Source organism: Etheostoma spectabile, chromosome 13, assembly GCF_008692095.1.
Source record: "Etheostoma spectabile isolate EspeVRDwgs_2016 chromosome 13, UIUC_Espe_1.0, whole genome shotgun sequence".
NCBI classification, from domain to species: Eukaryota; Metazoa; Chordata; class Actinopteri; order Perciformes; family Percidae; genus Etheostoma; species Etheostoma spectabile.
The window spans coordinates 26,057,986-26,071,279 of NC_045745.1; the positions used below are offsets into that span (position 1 = coordinate 26,057,986).

The 13,294-nt window shown below is 41.3% G+C and overlaps 2 protein-coding genes and 1 long non-coding RNA gene across 4 annotated transcripts in view; 1 reads left to right on the forward strand and 2 right to left on the reverse strand.

Moving 5' to 3' along the window:
* Window positions 1-6: 6 nt before the first annotated feature.
* LOC116700680 (uncharacterized) overlaps window positions 7-13,294 on the reverse strand; it is a 24,942-nt gene continuing 11,654 nt past the window's right edge. Inside the window, exon 3 of the long non-coding RNA XR_004334705.1 lies at window positions 7-169. This is a non-coding gene — a long non-coding RNA (uncharacterized LOC116700680). The remainder of the gene's footprint in view (window positions 170-13,294) is intronic.
* On the reverse strand, window positions 422-2,469 carry LOC116700679 (leucine-rich repeat neuronal protein 4). Of its 2 annotated transcripts, none has more exons than XM_032534073.1 (2): window positions 2,315-2,469; window positions 422-1,513 (listed from the first exon to the last, which is right to left on the reverse strand). In XM_032534073.1, exon 2 carries the CDS (start codon window positions 1,503-1,505, stop codon window positions 759-761), a length of 747 nt encoding a protein of 248 aa, XP_032389964.1. In that variant the 5' UTR covers window positions 1,506-1,513; window positions 2,315-2,469; the 3' UTR covers window positions 422-758. The 2 variants fall into 2 exon arrangements, with proteins under 2 accessions (XP_032389964.1, XP_032389965.1); XM_032534074.1 differs by having other exon boundaries at window positions 422-1,509; window positions 2,315-2,442.
* Window positions 6,407-10,326, forward strand: si:ch1073-224n8.1 (zinc finger protein 135). The gene is made up of 2 exons (XM_032534072.1): window positions 6,407-7,606; window positions 7,779-10,326. Exons 1-2 carry the CDS (start codon window positions 6,889-6,891, stop codon window positions 8,723-8,725), a joined length of 1,665 nt encoding a protein of 554 aa, XP_032389963.1. The 5' UTR covers window positions 6,407-6,888; the 3' UTR covers window positions 8,726-10,326.

Below are 13,294 nucleotides of genomic sequence, written 5' to 3' on the forward strand. Positions count from 1 at the left end.
AAAAAAAAAAAAAAAAGCCTGAAGCTTCTTACTAGTTCAGTGCTGGATGACTGGAAGTCTCAGCTGGAATGAGACAAGCCTTACAAAACCCATATCCGCTGAAAAGGCTATTGTACGACAGCTGGGAAAACAGCACTGAACACTTGTGCTCATCCTGTACACTGACAGACTGGAAAAAAATACACCCATCCCACAGCTGTTAAATAAATACACATTTTAGCAACTTAGAGAATGCTTTGCTTGAGTTAAATACTCAGTCCTTTAACGTACATATAGACTACAGACTTCAGTTTGTTTTTCCAAACTTGCATTACTTTGAGAAACTTGTCAAATCAAACTCTTAACACGTACAAGACCAAATACTGTTCAGTAGGCCAACATGATGCAGCACGTCATTCACTTTCAGTCTTTAGAACCATAATAAATCCATTCACTCTTTAATTAAATACATAAAATGAGAAACTCTCACAGAGAGTTTCTCCATACAGTTTGTTTTGACGTGTCAACAACTGCTACTAGATATTATAAAAAAATATATAAAATCGTTGAACCTTTGTACCCATAAGCTGTCGTCTCAGGTATAAATATATTGTCATTTTCGTTGTATTCAATACAATCAAAACATCTTTAAAGCCTCTTTACATAAAAAAAAGCTCAGATGTTAAAATATACTCACAGCTAATCAACTATGAAGATGCTGAGGAGTCTCATGGGACAGAGTCTTATCCCCGAGCGTTCAGTCTCGCTCTGTTTTCTGTTCACTCTGTCTCAGCTGTGTCATGCATAGAGATGCTGGCTTCCTGTTTCCGTTGTCTCTTGTGCCTCCAGAGCAGGACGGCGAGCAAGAGGAGCAGAAGGAAGCCCAGAGCTCCCCCGATGAGACCTGCTTTCAGAGGCAGGCTGCCGTCCCTGGGATGGTACATCAAACAGGACGCCTCACTGTTCCCAACGTCATTCACCGCCACCACACACACCTCCGCGAGGCTGTCCATGTGTCCCACTCCGCCACTCCTACGGTCCTTCCCAAACATTTGCCTGTCTTTTCCCACTACAGTCACTTTGTAACCTGTGACATACGAATAAGGTGCACACCACTGAAGTACAACCTCCGACCCGTTCCAGGACACTGATTTCAGCTTGGGAGCCTCTGGGAGCTGGTTGTGTAATGTGAACCCTGGACACAAGCAGCCGCTGGAGGCTGCCAGCTCAGCACAGGGGGTCTGACTCTCCAGACAGGGATTGTACTTGCATTTATTAGAGGTCCCTCTATGTGGAGTCTCTGTACTGGGTGCAGTATGGGTTTCTGTGTCTTCATCTGTGTCTTCATAGTGAGAGTAATCATTTAAGGTAGGCATATAGTCCTCGGTCGAAACCCCGTGTGGTGTCGGAGATCTCGTGGGCTTCGGCCCTGCAACTGGGGATGTTGTTGGCAGAGGAGAGTAACCTCTGATGAGAACCAGGCAAACGATCACCAGGGAGAAAGGAAGATATCTTCTGGCAGCCATCGTGATTTCTGGAGATTATAGAAAGTAAAATTCCATCAGTTAGCTGGAAAATCAGCTTTTTGCTTAGAAAGAAAAAAACACCAGCCCTTTGGGTTTTTCAGCAATGTGAACAGTCACAGAGTGAGTTTCTTGTTTTTTTTGCATAAAAGGACCTGAATGAGGACACAGTTATTTCTCCCCTGATGCTGAGTCTGTTAGAGATGATACAACTGCACAGGGAATGAAACAAATGTCTTAAATGTGAGTCTAGAGTCTGCCTGAAAATACAAAAAAGCTTTCCTAACTTCAAAATATAAACTGCGTTCTATAAACCAGCACACACTGCTTGTACTCGTAAGCAAATGGGAAAACTGTGGACACTCAATTAGCTGAAATGCATTATTATGTGGCATGTTTGTCAATGATTCATGGTCTTGTATACAGAGCTGCTAGGACTAATCCTCATTTGTTAAGCTTTGGAGGTACTTCACTCCAATTCAGCATTCCAGGCGGTATTGCTCAACAGGTCCAAATGCCTACACACCCAAAAATCAACGCAGCACTTTCAGACTGATCCAGTTACAGGAAAGCTGTAGGATGTCCACAAGAATCCACACAAACATACCTAAAAAATGCTCTGTGGTAGACTTGCATAAAGAGCTAACAATGAAACCCATTCAAAAATCTCCTGTGTTTAACTTCATTGAAAGTAGGAGCCACCGTTGAATACTAATTCACTCTGTTCTCTTTGTTTTTTATTGACACAGCTAAACTCAATTGGCCTGTGTTGAGAGTGAAAGTATGTCAAATATGTAAAGATATGAACTTACCTGTTGTTTGCAAGTTTGTTATCTTTCTGAAAATGTAAGTGAGCTCCTCTCTCTTCGTCTTCCCTCCACTTGCTGCCTCGCTTGCTTTCTCCTCCTTATATGTTTCCAGTCTCCCCAACAATCACCTCCTTCTTTCTGCCCTCCCACAATCCCCCCTCATTCCCGACCCTTCTGACCCAACTCCACCTCCCTCCTCGCTTAATGGTGCAGCACGTGCTCTTAGTGGTATTGCTGTGGTCCGCTATTAGTTCCGTCACTGCTGCCTAATTTACTGGTGAAGTAAACCATGTTGATTTCTGTTGCATTCCATGGTGATGTGCAGGTTCTTCCGAGCGTGTCTCACTTGTTAATGAGCTCTTGTTTTCCTTTTAGGGCTGAGGGAAATTGAACAGGATTAGGAAATATCTGTGTCAGGGCTTGATTCATTGGTGTTTGTCATCCCTGACATATTCCAGTGGCTCCAGACAGAATATTTAGCCACCTAACCTCTCACCTAAATAAAGTGTATGACTTACTGTAGCTTGTAACACTGCAGCAAAAACTGAAAAGAAGTGTTGTGCAGCTGGTTACCAAAAGGCCGGAAAGGAGCCTGACTGGACTTGTTCGGGAATGATTTGTAATGTGAGAAATTGCCATGCTGGTACTTTTCTTTAAAAAAAAACTGCAATGGATTAAAGAGGTTAAATAAAAAGTGGTGGTAAGTGATCTGAGAGACCGCCACCAACATAACAGAACTCCACTCAGCGCTTCCAGGGAAGAGAAGAACTGAACAAAATGTTTTGTTGAAGTGACGTGAAAAAAAAAAGCAACTTTATGTGACAGCTGTGCGGCCTTAAATCCAGCTGTGTGCTCACATCTGCACTCTGATTTTGAGCATAGTCTGCAGAAAAAGTCACCACGATTAGCTTGCATTGTCCTTTATGAGAAGATGTGAGATCAGTCAGCTATGACTGAGAAACAACACCTCGATCAAACTTTACTCATGGAGTCAGTTTGCATTTTAACCGTCTGTATGTGTCATATTTCCACGACACAATGCAAATATATTGTTTCTCTCCTTCATGTAATTCTGCAGGAACCAACATGTTGACAGGTATACCATCATAACTATTTTCCCCCCAGGATAAATGATTTAGTACTTTTATTTCTTGTATTGTTATGATATACTTTAATCTGTCTTGTGTGAGCATTTGTCTGTGGGGGAGTGAATGTGTTTGGGTGTCAGTACTTACAGGAAAGAGTGTGGGTGTGTACATGTGAAGTAGGAATGTAGATATGTTGCACATTTTGTTTTCCCATCCTGTACATATTCAAATAGTTGTTCTTAGATTTTTGTTCCGATTATTATTATTTCATGTATATTGTACGTATGTATATTGTATCCTGGTATTTCATTTAAATTTATATTCTGTGTTTGCTGCTGCAACACCATAATTTCCCATTTTTTGGGGATCAATATCTATCTATCTATCTATCTATCTATCTATCTATCTATCTATCTATCTATCTATCTATGTTTATGTATTGTGTTATACAGGTTCAGGTACGTATTACATCTAATACTGGCAAAACATGCCTATATTTTTGCTTTATTTCATAATTAATCATGTTTATGGTAAATTGAGTCAGTCGTAAGTCTGTAAAGAGCTCATCCATAACAAGCTTCTGAGAGAAACAGTGACGCAGACCTTGTATAAGTTCATAGAAACAATGATGGTGTGTCAGGCAATATGAGTGAGTTGGAAACGGGTGAAGTCACTGAGTACGAGATATTTCTGTTGTGACTGGAAGGGACACAAATTCAAGCAGATGGTAACTGTTAGATGGTTTGTTACATAACCCCATAATCCACTGCCCCTCTTTGCCATGGACCACTTTTGGAGCACAGTCACTTTTTCCCCAACCACTATGTGGGTGAGATGAGTCTGCTTTCCTCATCAAAAACGAGTGCGTATGGATTACATTATTTTTATGTGAAATGTAAGCAGTCCAAATGAATACTACAGGGTCCGTATAGTAACATCAAATAGCATGAGGGCTTGATTTATAACATGCACAGTAAGATATGATCATGGCACTGTGTTGGCTATTGAGCCAACAAGGCAGATTTCACAAATTAATGGTCAAGTAAATCATTAATTGTGATGTTTCAACAGCCTAGGGGGAAAACAACACAAACTTGGGGTGTCAGCGTTGGCTCACTCACTCCCCCAAATGAGGCAAATATCCATAAAACTAAACTTAACAAGATTCTTCTTTCATTACTTCACTTTTTTTCATCTTTAAAAGTTCTAGCTGCTGTTAAAAAGATGCAGGAATGAGGCACGTCAACACACGTTCCCAATTATAATGTATTATTATTATTATTATATGTATAATGAATTCTGCTGTAGGCTATTCACTGGTCTGTGTTGAGGATTCTGCCCTTTTTTGTTGGACTGACAACAACATAAAGAAAACCATGTTCTCAGTATATTCATGATTGTAAGGAGCCATTCCAAAGGGACATGATTAATATGGGGCTTGTTGCCTGACCTCAGCATCATTCATTAATAAAGCCGTCTACAGTGCCTCCTAGAGCCGAAAATACTAAATCCTGGAGGAAAAACATGAATAAGGGTGTAGCAAAGAGCCAGGCGAGCTCTGTGTCTTGTCAATTACACAACTGGATGGGGGTGACATTAATTAGTTTTCATGATGGATTGCACTGTCACTGTGACAATAAGCGGTTCATCTGCGAAGCATCAGAAAGTTCCTGATAGCCAACGTTTGGCCAGTTCCAGCATGCTGCACTTGCGGCGCAGGCTGTTGATGTGGGAGAGACTGTTATCTTCTCCGCCAGTTTCAGAGTTTGTATATCCGTCTGAGAGGTCGATGGCCCCCGGGTACTTTAGATTTGAAACCCTGGAAGTATAATTTTAGATTGAAAAAGAGAGAAACTTAAGTTTTTGCCCGCAAATGGCTGCTGGACTGCCGCAAACTATAGACCATGTAAACCCCGAAACTTGACTTGCAGGAAAATACATTTGACACAATGTCATGCAAGGATAAAGAAACAAGTGATATCATTATTCCCCAAAAAAGATCACTAATTAAGCCATTTGCCAATTAGTATAATATTTAATTGTGCGAGATAAAGCCAATTGACAATTTTTTTATTAGACTGGCAACAAACGCCAATATGCTGCAATATAAAGAAAAAGGGTTAATAATATAAATTACAGACTACAAGACAGGACTGGCCCATGGAAGACCGCAGTGTTTATTATTCTTTGTATTTTATTGAAACATTACTTATCGAAAAATACCTATTCCTTTACTGTTTATTTTTTTATGAATTCATTTGTAAATCCTTTCATTCCTGCCTGTTTTATTGTCCAATTAGATATCGATCAATGGCATAGCCCATTTAACAACCACTTGACACACTTTCTGCAGGCTTATCAGTGACTTAAAAACAGGAAACCAGCTAGTTATTTCTCATTCTGTGAGGTCATTCCATGTTTCTATGTAGCCAATCCTCCTCGGTCAAATGGGGAAACTGACTGGACAGAATTTCAGAAGAATAAATGAATCAGAAGAATCAATATAACTATTTCTATCACCCAATTTTGCCCACTGAAGACAGAAATGTTAAACACAAAAAAACGTAATTGAATGTGTCATTTTAGTTGGAAAGTAGAAAAGCGTGTGTAAATTTGGGGTTTAAAGCACAATTTTCATTTTTTAAATTACAGTATGATAGAATATATATTTAGCTCACTCTGCTTAGAACGATAAAAACCTGTGTAGCAGCTCTTTAGCAGTGTACAACAAAAATACAAGTGAATAGGTAAAGTAGTATAAATAAATAAATTAATAAATAGGCCTATAATACAAATACCAGCAAGACTACCAATATTTAATTGAAAAAAAGGTTTGATATGCAGAAGGTAATTTAATTAAAGACAAATCCACATTAGTTCGGCTTGTTTGTAACGCTCGGCTGAAGGATGACACTTCCTTCAATTCAACACCCAGGGCAGAAACGCCCCGCAACAGAGCGTCTTTGTTGACGTCATTCCTGTGCGACGGCCTCGCAGTACAGTCAGTGCAGTTGTGCAGGAAAAAAAAAAAAGCTGAAATGGGTGAGTCGCTGCTTAGAGCCATTGTATCAAAGTGTTCGAACAGTAATTCGCGGGCTTGAATAACGCCGTTTAAGACCGTCGGCACGTTTCTCCTGCAGAGTCACAGTGGTTGCAAGAGCACGGCTTTTCCCGACCGCTCGCTGTTGGTTTTAAAGCTAACGTTAGCAGGCAAATGTTAGCTAGCGGAGCCAGGCCCAGCACAGAGCCGCATATCAGAGTTGACTACATTGTTTTTGCCAGCGACGCCAGTTAAACAGCTAGCTAATGGGGCAAATGTAATTGGTGCCAGTTCACTCATTGCTCTGACAAATAACAGCAACACAACTCGCACAATTAATCCAGTCCGTTAGAAGTTTGGACTGTATTTTAGTCTCATAGTTAGCATAGCCTGGGAACGTTGGCCAACGTTAGCTAACTGAATTAAAGCTAGATAACTGCATTAAAATAATGACTTCCAGGAGGACAGGCTATGCTGGCAGCATGGATTCCTCTCCCTCTAATAGCAGCAACAGCTCAGTCCACAGTGGAAATCGTAAGCAAAGTATAATCAACATTCCCGAAAGGACCGGGGTCGAGTCCTGTTATGATCGGAAAGCGGACAAGGCTGGATACGGAGCTTCGCAGGGCAGCGTGACCGTAACGTCGCTGAAATCCCGTCTCGCCCCGACCATTCAAAGTGCCATGTCCGCTGCAGTCGACACTCTGCTGGGCGAAGTGGTGCTTGTGCTCAATGAGACTCAACAAGAGTTGCTACATAAGGAACAAGAGAATGAAAGACTCAAAGTGCGTCTGGAAGTGTCCGAGCGGGAGTTGAAGACTTTACAGGAGTGTCTGTGTAGTGCTCAGAAGCTCATAGACCAGCTTCAGATCTCATACACGGGCTCTCAGTCAATAAGTCAGTCCGTTTTCGCCCCATCGCTGTCTTCCATGGCGTCGATGACTTCAGGCTTGGACCGGGACCACCAGAACGCCCGGAATGTAAATGGGGCCGGTGTTGACATGGGTCTCGGTGGCTCTGTGGATGATTCGCTTCATGGGTTTGAGCCCAGAGATGATTACAAAATGTGCCAGCTTTCAATCCAACCAGATGGCTCTGTGACTAACCATGCTCTGGAATCCTTTGCTTCCAACGCATCTCATATGTGCTCAGATTCCAGCAGACCAGGTAAATATACAATGTGTACTGTGTGTGTTATACTGTATAATTTGGGTTTCATTTGACTGTGAGTCAGACAGCAAATTAATCAATAACTTACTTTGAATGGACATATAGAGTTGTAGGTGTGTTTGATATTATATTGCTTCCCATTGTTACCCATTTCTGCGTGTTTTGTTAGATGAAAGGCAATCCCAGGGACCAGGTGGAGCATCCAGGTTTGAGATTAAACAAGAACAGGGACCCAATTCAGGCTCTGGCCAGACCAGCAGGAAGGAGCCTGGGATGCGTGATGACAACCGAGTCGATGATGGCGACCTTGGCTACGTAGAAGTTGGAGGGGAGGGAGGTTCCCAGCGTTCCTTTACTCACCCCCTGCGTCACCAAAGACCTGTGCGAGAATGCGGTGGTGCGTTGCAACAGGGCGGACTTGAAGAACAGAAACAGTTGGCTAGGACTGCTGTAGGCGGGAGAATAGACAGTGCTTCACCGGGCAGAGCAGAGGACTCTGCAGGACCTTCGGTCTCTGATACAGTAGGGGAGCCCTCTGGAGATCGGCCTCACCACTGCTTGGAGTGTGGAAAGACCTTCCGTCTGATCTCCAGCTTGAAGAAGCACATCCGCATCCACACTGGAGAGAAGCCCTATCCGTGTGGAGTCTGTGGTCGTCGCTTCCGCGAGTCCGGCGCGCTCAAAACCCACCTGCGCATACACACGGGGGAGAAGCCATACTCTTGCTCGGAGTGTGGTAACTGCTTCCGCCACCTGGACGGTTTGCGCAAACACAGGCGCACACACACCGGAGAGAAACCGTACGTGTGTGCCATCTGTGGGAAGCGCCTGAGCCGCCTGCAGCACCTCAAACACCACCAGCTCATCCACACCGGAGAGAGGCCGTGCTGCTGCCCCTTCTGCAACCGCAGCTTCAAGGAGCCCGCGGCGCTGCGGAAACACATCCGCACGCACCGGGAGGAAGGCGGTCACATGGGGATTGGTGCCAGTGATGACACGGACCCAGACGCCATGGATGACATTAACAACCTCCACCCAGCAGCTCCATCCCCTCAGATGAGGTTTGGGGAGTGGGGAGCAGAGGAGGATGACAGCTCGGTTGTGGACTGTGTGTAGGGCATGATTAAAGGAGTAACTGTCTGTTGGTATTCACACCACAAAACCTCCTCCGGAAAAAAAAAATGTGGAAAACGTGTTTGTGTAGTTTCCAAACGCGATGGATAAGGTCATCTCTGTTCCAGGCAGTTGAAGTGAAGAGAGGGGCTATATATAACCCTAGCATTGGAGCTGTGCTTATGTCATTCTTTACACTCTTAGATGTAAAAATAATGTTTAAAATATTTGCTGTACAAGTATTTTTTCCTGCACATTCATCAAGCAGCAGCAATAGCGTAGAGGTTGTTCTTGGCACAGGGAGTTTGCTAGCTTCCTGGCAATAATTTGACAAAAAAAAAAGTGGACAAAAGCTGTTTCCTCACTTTAAATATATAAGTGCCTTGAATACAGGGTCTGAAATCATTTTTTTTTTTTCCTTTCTGCCAAAGTGGCGGATGGCCTGACGATTTCACATGCCACTGCCAACAATATACCTGGCCAAATACCTGGTGATAGTTTCAGACGCTGTATGAACACTCACTCAACCTTCAGCTGAGTCGCTAGTGCTGCTGCTGTTCAAGATAGTTTCCACCTGGATTTTAATCAAGACAAACTATTTATTGTGACTCTGGGCGATAATCTTTTTTAAAATAGGTTTACACATTAGAGAGATTGGATTAGCTGTTGAATTATATTCAGCTACTAATTAAACATGCTTTCACCAACACACTGAGCTACTCAAATGGATAGAAATGGATCCATAGGGCTGGCTCATGCTTTATGTGTGGACAGACTTGCAGGAGTCCATACTATGTGCATTGTGTAGTTGGGCATTAGAAACTGAACCTAATGTAGGGCAGTCCTAAAATAAATAATGTATCTGTCATTTGGTTTCTTCACCTAATCGATTTTAGTTGAGAAAAATTTGTGAAAATGACGTTTTTTAATAATTGTCCAAGTGGATGCACTCGCATTGAACAAATCTTGTGTTTTATGAAGGACCAAAGCACATTTGTGAATATAATTGTAATGCCACAGATGTCACCACTATTTCTAAATAATAATTAATGACCACAAAAATACCATACTAGTGGAGTCGCAGTCTAGCCCAATGATGCATTTACATTTACACTGTTGTATGTCCTCATGAAGCATGAACCAGTTTCACACTTCAAAGATCGACAGCGTCAAGCAGAAGCTATCTGTGTCAAGAATGTCTAAATTTGAAGAGATCCATATTATTTGTTAAGTCATTTGAAGAGAGCACAGTCTGTTGGCATCAGCATGGACTCAGATCAACAGTTTACTGTTTCTGTGTTATCTCTCTCTCTCTCTCTCTTATGGACCATATTTTAGCATTCCGTTTTTTTTTTGTTTAAGATGCTGCTACTGTGTGTCTAGAAAGCCTTTTCTTTTCTGGACTTGTATATTGTTACCAGATCGTGACTGGCAATTACCAGCGGACAGATTTTGGTGCTCGCATGTGCATATCTGCTCCTCCGCTGGCATGAATGCCTCCTGGTCGTTTCTGTACATAGGTTTGTAGTTTTAGCCATTTTATCTGGATTAATGAGGGTTAACATTTGTGGAAAAGTCAGTGTGCAACAACAATAAAAAAAAAATACTAAAATAAAAAACACAACATGCTTTTAAAACATCAGTATGCTGACATGCAATGTAATCACATATAATCTTAAACTAACTAAAACTCTTCCTGATGCATCAGGGTGAACAGCAGACCATTCATCTTTTAAGCTATACTCTGTAGGTCTCTGTCATTTATCGTGTATATTAATATAACAATCTCCATGTAACTATTCTATGTACATTTACAGGTGTGAGTCATTTTAAAAGGCACTAAATTGTTTAAATATTTGTTACTGTAAACCCAGAATACGAATTTGCCAAGGTAGTCTTGTTCCCAGATAATCATATTTATTGTTTTTTGTATTACATCCAGAGGGGGCCTTTGCATGTAGGTTTAAACTGAAATGGCAGTGTTACATGTGAAGAATTTAAAAAAAACTTCTTTTAATTCATCTGTGTTCAACACACATTCCCCAACATCACATTCATTGTGTTACCAACTGTAAATGTTACTATATTAAAGGGCCTTGTTTGTACTGCTTTGCTATCTTTGGCTGTTTATTCCTTTTTATTTCTTTTTACATTTGTATTGCCCTTTTATAGAAACAGAGACAAGAACAACAGTGATCTATCACTATGCAAAAACGGGAAAGATAAAGCAGAAAGAAAATATAAATACGCAGGACAAGCATTGGTCTAATTTGGTCGTCTCCATACCTTTCACGTATCATCACACCAGTAGCACAAATGATGAGTATTCTACCAATATCGACCTGATTGTAAAAATGTGGCTATTCACACACACACACAATATACAGGCAGTCATCCCACTACTGTGACATACTGACCTGTTTATTACTTTTTAAATTCTTTCCGCAGTCAAACTATTAACTGGATCGACAACGTGGCAATTAGCTCAAAGCTAAATCCACAAGTACATCCTAATTTTAGATCATCCCTTCTGATTATCCCGATGTTATTACTTTAGTTTCAGTCCGTTTGTTTTGTTGTACCATGACAGGAAAACCACGTGGGGCAGACTAAGATGCTGCCAAGCAGACTGTGTAGATGCTGTTGACTCGGCCAAAGACAAGTCTGAGATAACACTATTCTTCTCCCAATGCAGAGTAGTGACTTTGTGTTTATACACACAAACTGCTATTTTTCGGTGGCTTTTGGTATGGTTACTGAAAACTGTCGTTGAACTTTTTTTCTGTTATTAACAAGTGCACTCTTTTCAGTGTTTTGACAAATCAATTGGGATTGTTACAATGTAATATGACTATTGCAATAGTTTGTATTGCTGTAATGTAAATGTGCTGTATTTATATAGTGCTTTTCTAGTAATATAGTGCTTTTCTAGTCTTAACTCAAAGCGCTTTTACATCTACAGGAAACATTCACCATTCACACACACACACTGTGGCCGAGGTTGCCGTACAAGGTGCCACCTGCTCATCAGATAAACACTCACACACATTCACACTCATTAACAACGATGCGCAGCACCGGGGGCAACTCGGGGTTCAGGGTCTTGCCCAAGGACACTTCGACATGGGACTGCAGGGCCAGGGATTGAACCACCAACCTTCCAACTGGCAGGCAACCGCTCTACCACTGAGCCCCAGCCCCTTTACTTGAACACAAGAAGACAGTTTCCACACTACAGAATAGTACAGAAAATGCCCAACCGGAAGTTCTCTACAGCCGCTTATTTCTACAAAGTGGATGGTGTCAGTTTATCTCATTGGGTGTGGGAATCTCCTCCGCCGAAACATCCTGGGCCTTTCACAAGGACAGACCATGGTTATCTTGTTTTAGAGTGATCAGTATAATATGGTATTCTTATGCAGACAGTTTTAATAATAATCAGAGAAAAAGTATGTATCATAATTTTTCTAACAGGTATCAAAGTATTGAAGCTAGCCCTGCCTAATGCATACAAACAGTATTTCCTTCAACTCAGCAGTGGAAGTTCACAGTGTAGAGCTCGTGATTCACAAAAATAAAACAACATGGCGACGCTGTGGTTGGTGAGAGAAAGGTGCATCTAAAGAAGACACAACAGCTATTTTTTAGGGACATCAAATACAGAGGGAAGAGGAAATTTCAGAAAATCCACGTGCCCTGCTGTAAACTGGGTCCCACGGTAAGACTCAAAATATTGTCCACCTTTGATTTCTAGTATCTGATGGCAATGTACACATTCACATTGACAAGTTTCTCAATACACTCATGTACAACCTAAGGGTAAATTACAGCTTGCAACAAACAGTGGCAGAAAGTAACCAAGTATTGATTACTGCTGTTTGACAGTTACAGGTAATAGTTACTTTGCAGATCAAGATTTGAAAGTACTACTGTCTAGTTAAGTTTAAATGCTGTTTTTAATGTATCTGTATCTGTTTGCGATACCAGTCCCCCTTATGGGATTACTGGTATAACTGTTTTATTTGATTGGTGTCTGTCTTGTGTATCTGTATCTTTTTTGCTGTTGTTGTTGCTGTTTTTTATGGACCGTGAGTCTAATAATAAAGATCTGTCTGTAATAACAATCCAATCTGTAATTCTATAACACCATTTTGCTCCATAGTGGCAATTCTGCTCCATGTTGAGTCCTTTTAATTTACTTCCAACACATTTTGATCACACATACACTTTTAATCAAGTAAAATGTGTAATTTAAGAGTTTAACTCTTATTTCTAAATTGTGGGATTACTACTTTTGCTTAAGTAAAGGCTCTAAATACTTCCACTACCATCCTCAGTAAACCTCTCTCTGTTAACAGCTGTTTTTTATCTTTTTGGCTGCGTATTACAGCTGTTTATTTCTCTTTTCTGTTTGTTATTGTCTAGTGCAATTCAGTTTTCAGAAGGGAAGTCATTATACTATACTATAATACACAGGGGATGATTTATGTGTGACCTATAATGTATTTGCATTCTGTGTGTGTGTGTGTGTGTGTGTGTGTCTCTCTGTCTGTGTGTGTGTGTGTGTGTCTG

Coding starts and splice junctions, on each gene's coding strand:
- LOC116700679 (XM_032534073.1), bottom strand. CDS start 1,505: ATGGCTGCCAGAAGATATCTTCCTTTCTCCCTGGTGATCGTTTGCCTG.
- si:ch1073-224n8.1 (XM_032534072.1), top strand. CDS start 6,889: ATGACTTCCAGGAGGACAGGCTATGCTGGCAGCATGGATTCCTCTCCC. Junction 7,607..7,778: donor CTCAGATTCCAGCAGACCAG/GTAAATATACAA, acceptor GTGTTTTGTTAG/ATGAAAGGCAATCCCAGGGA.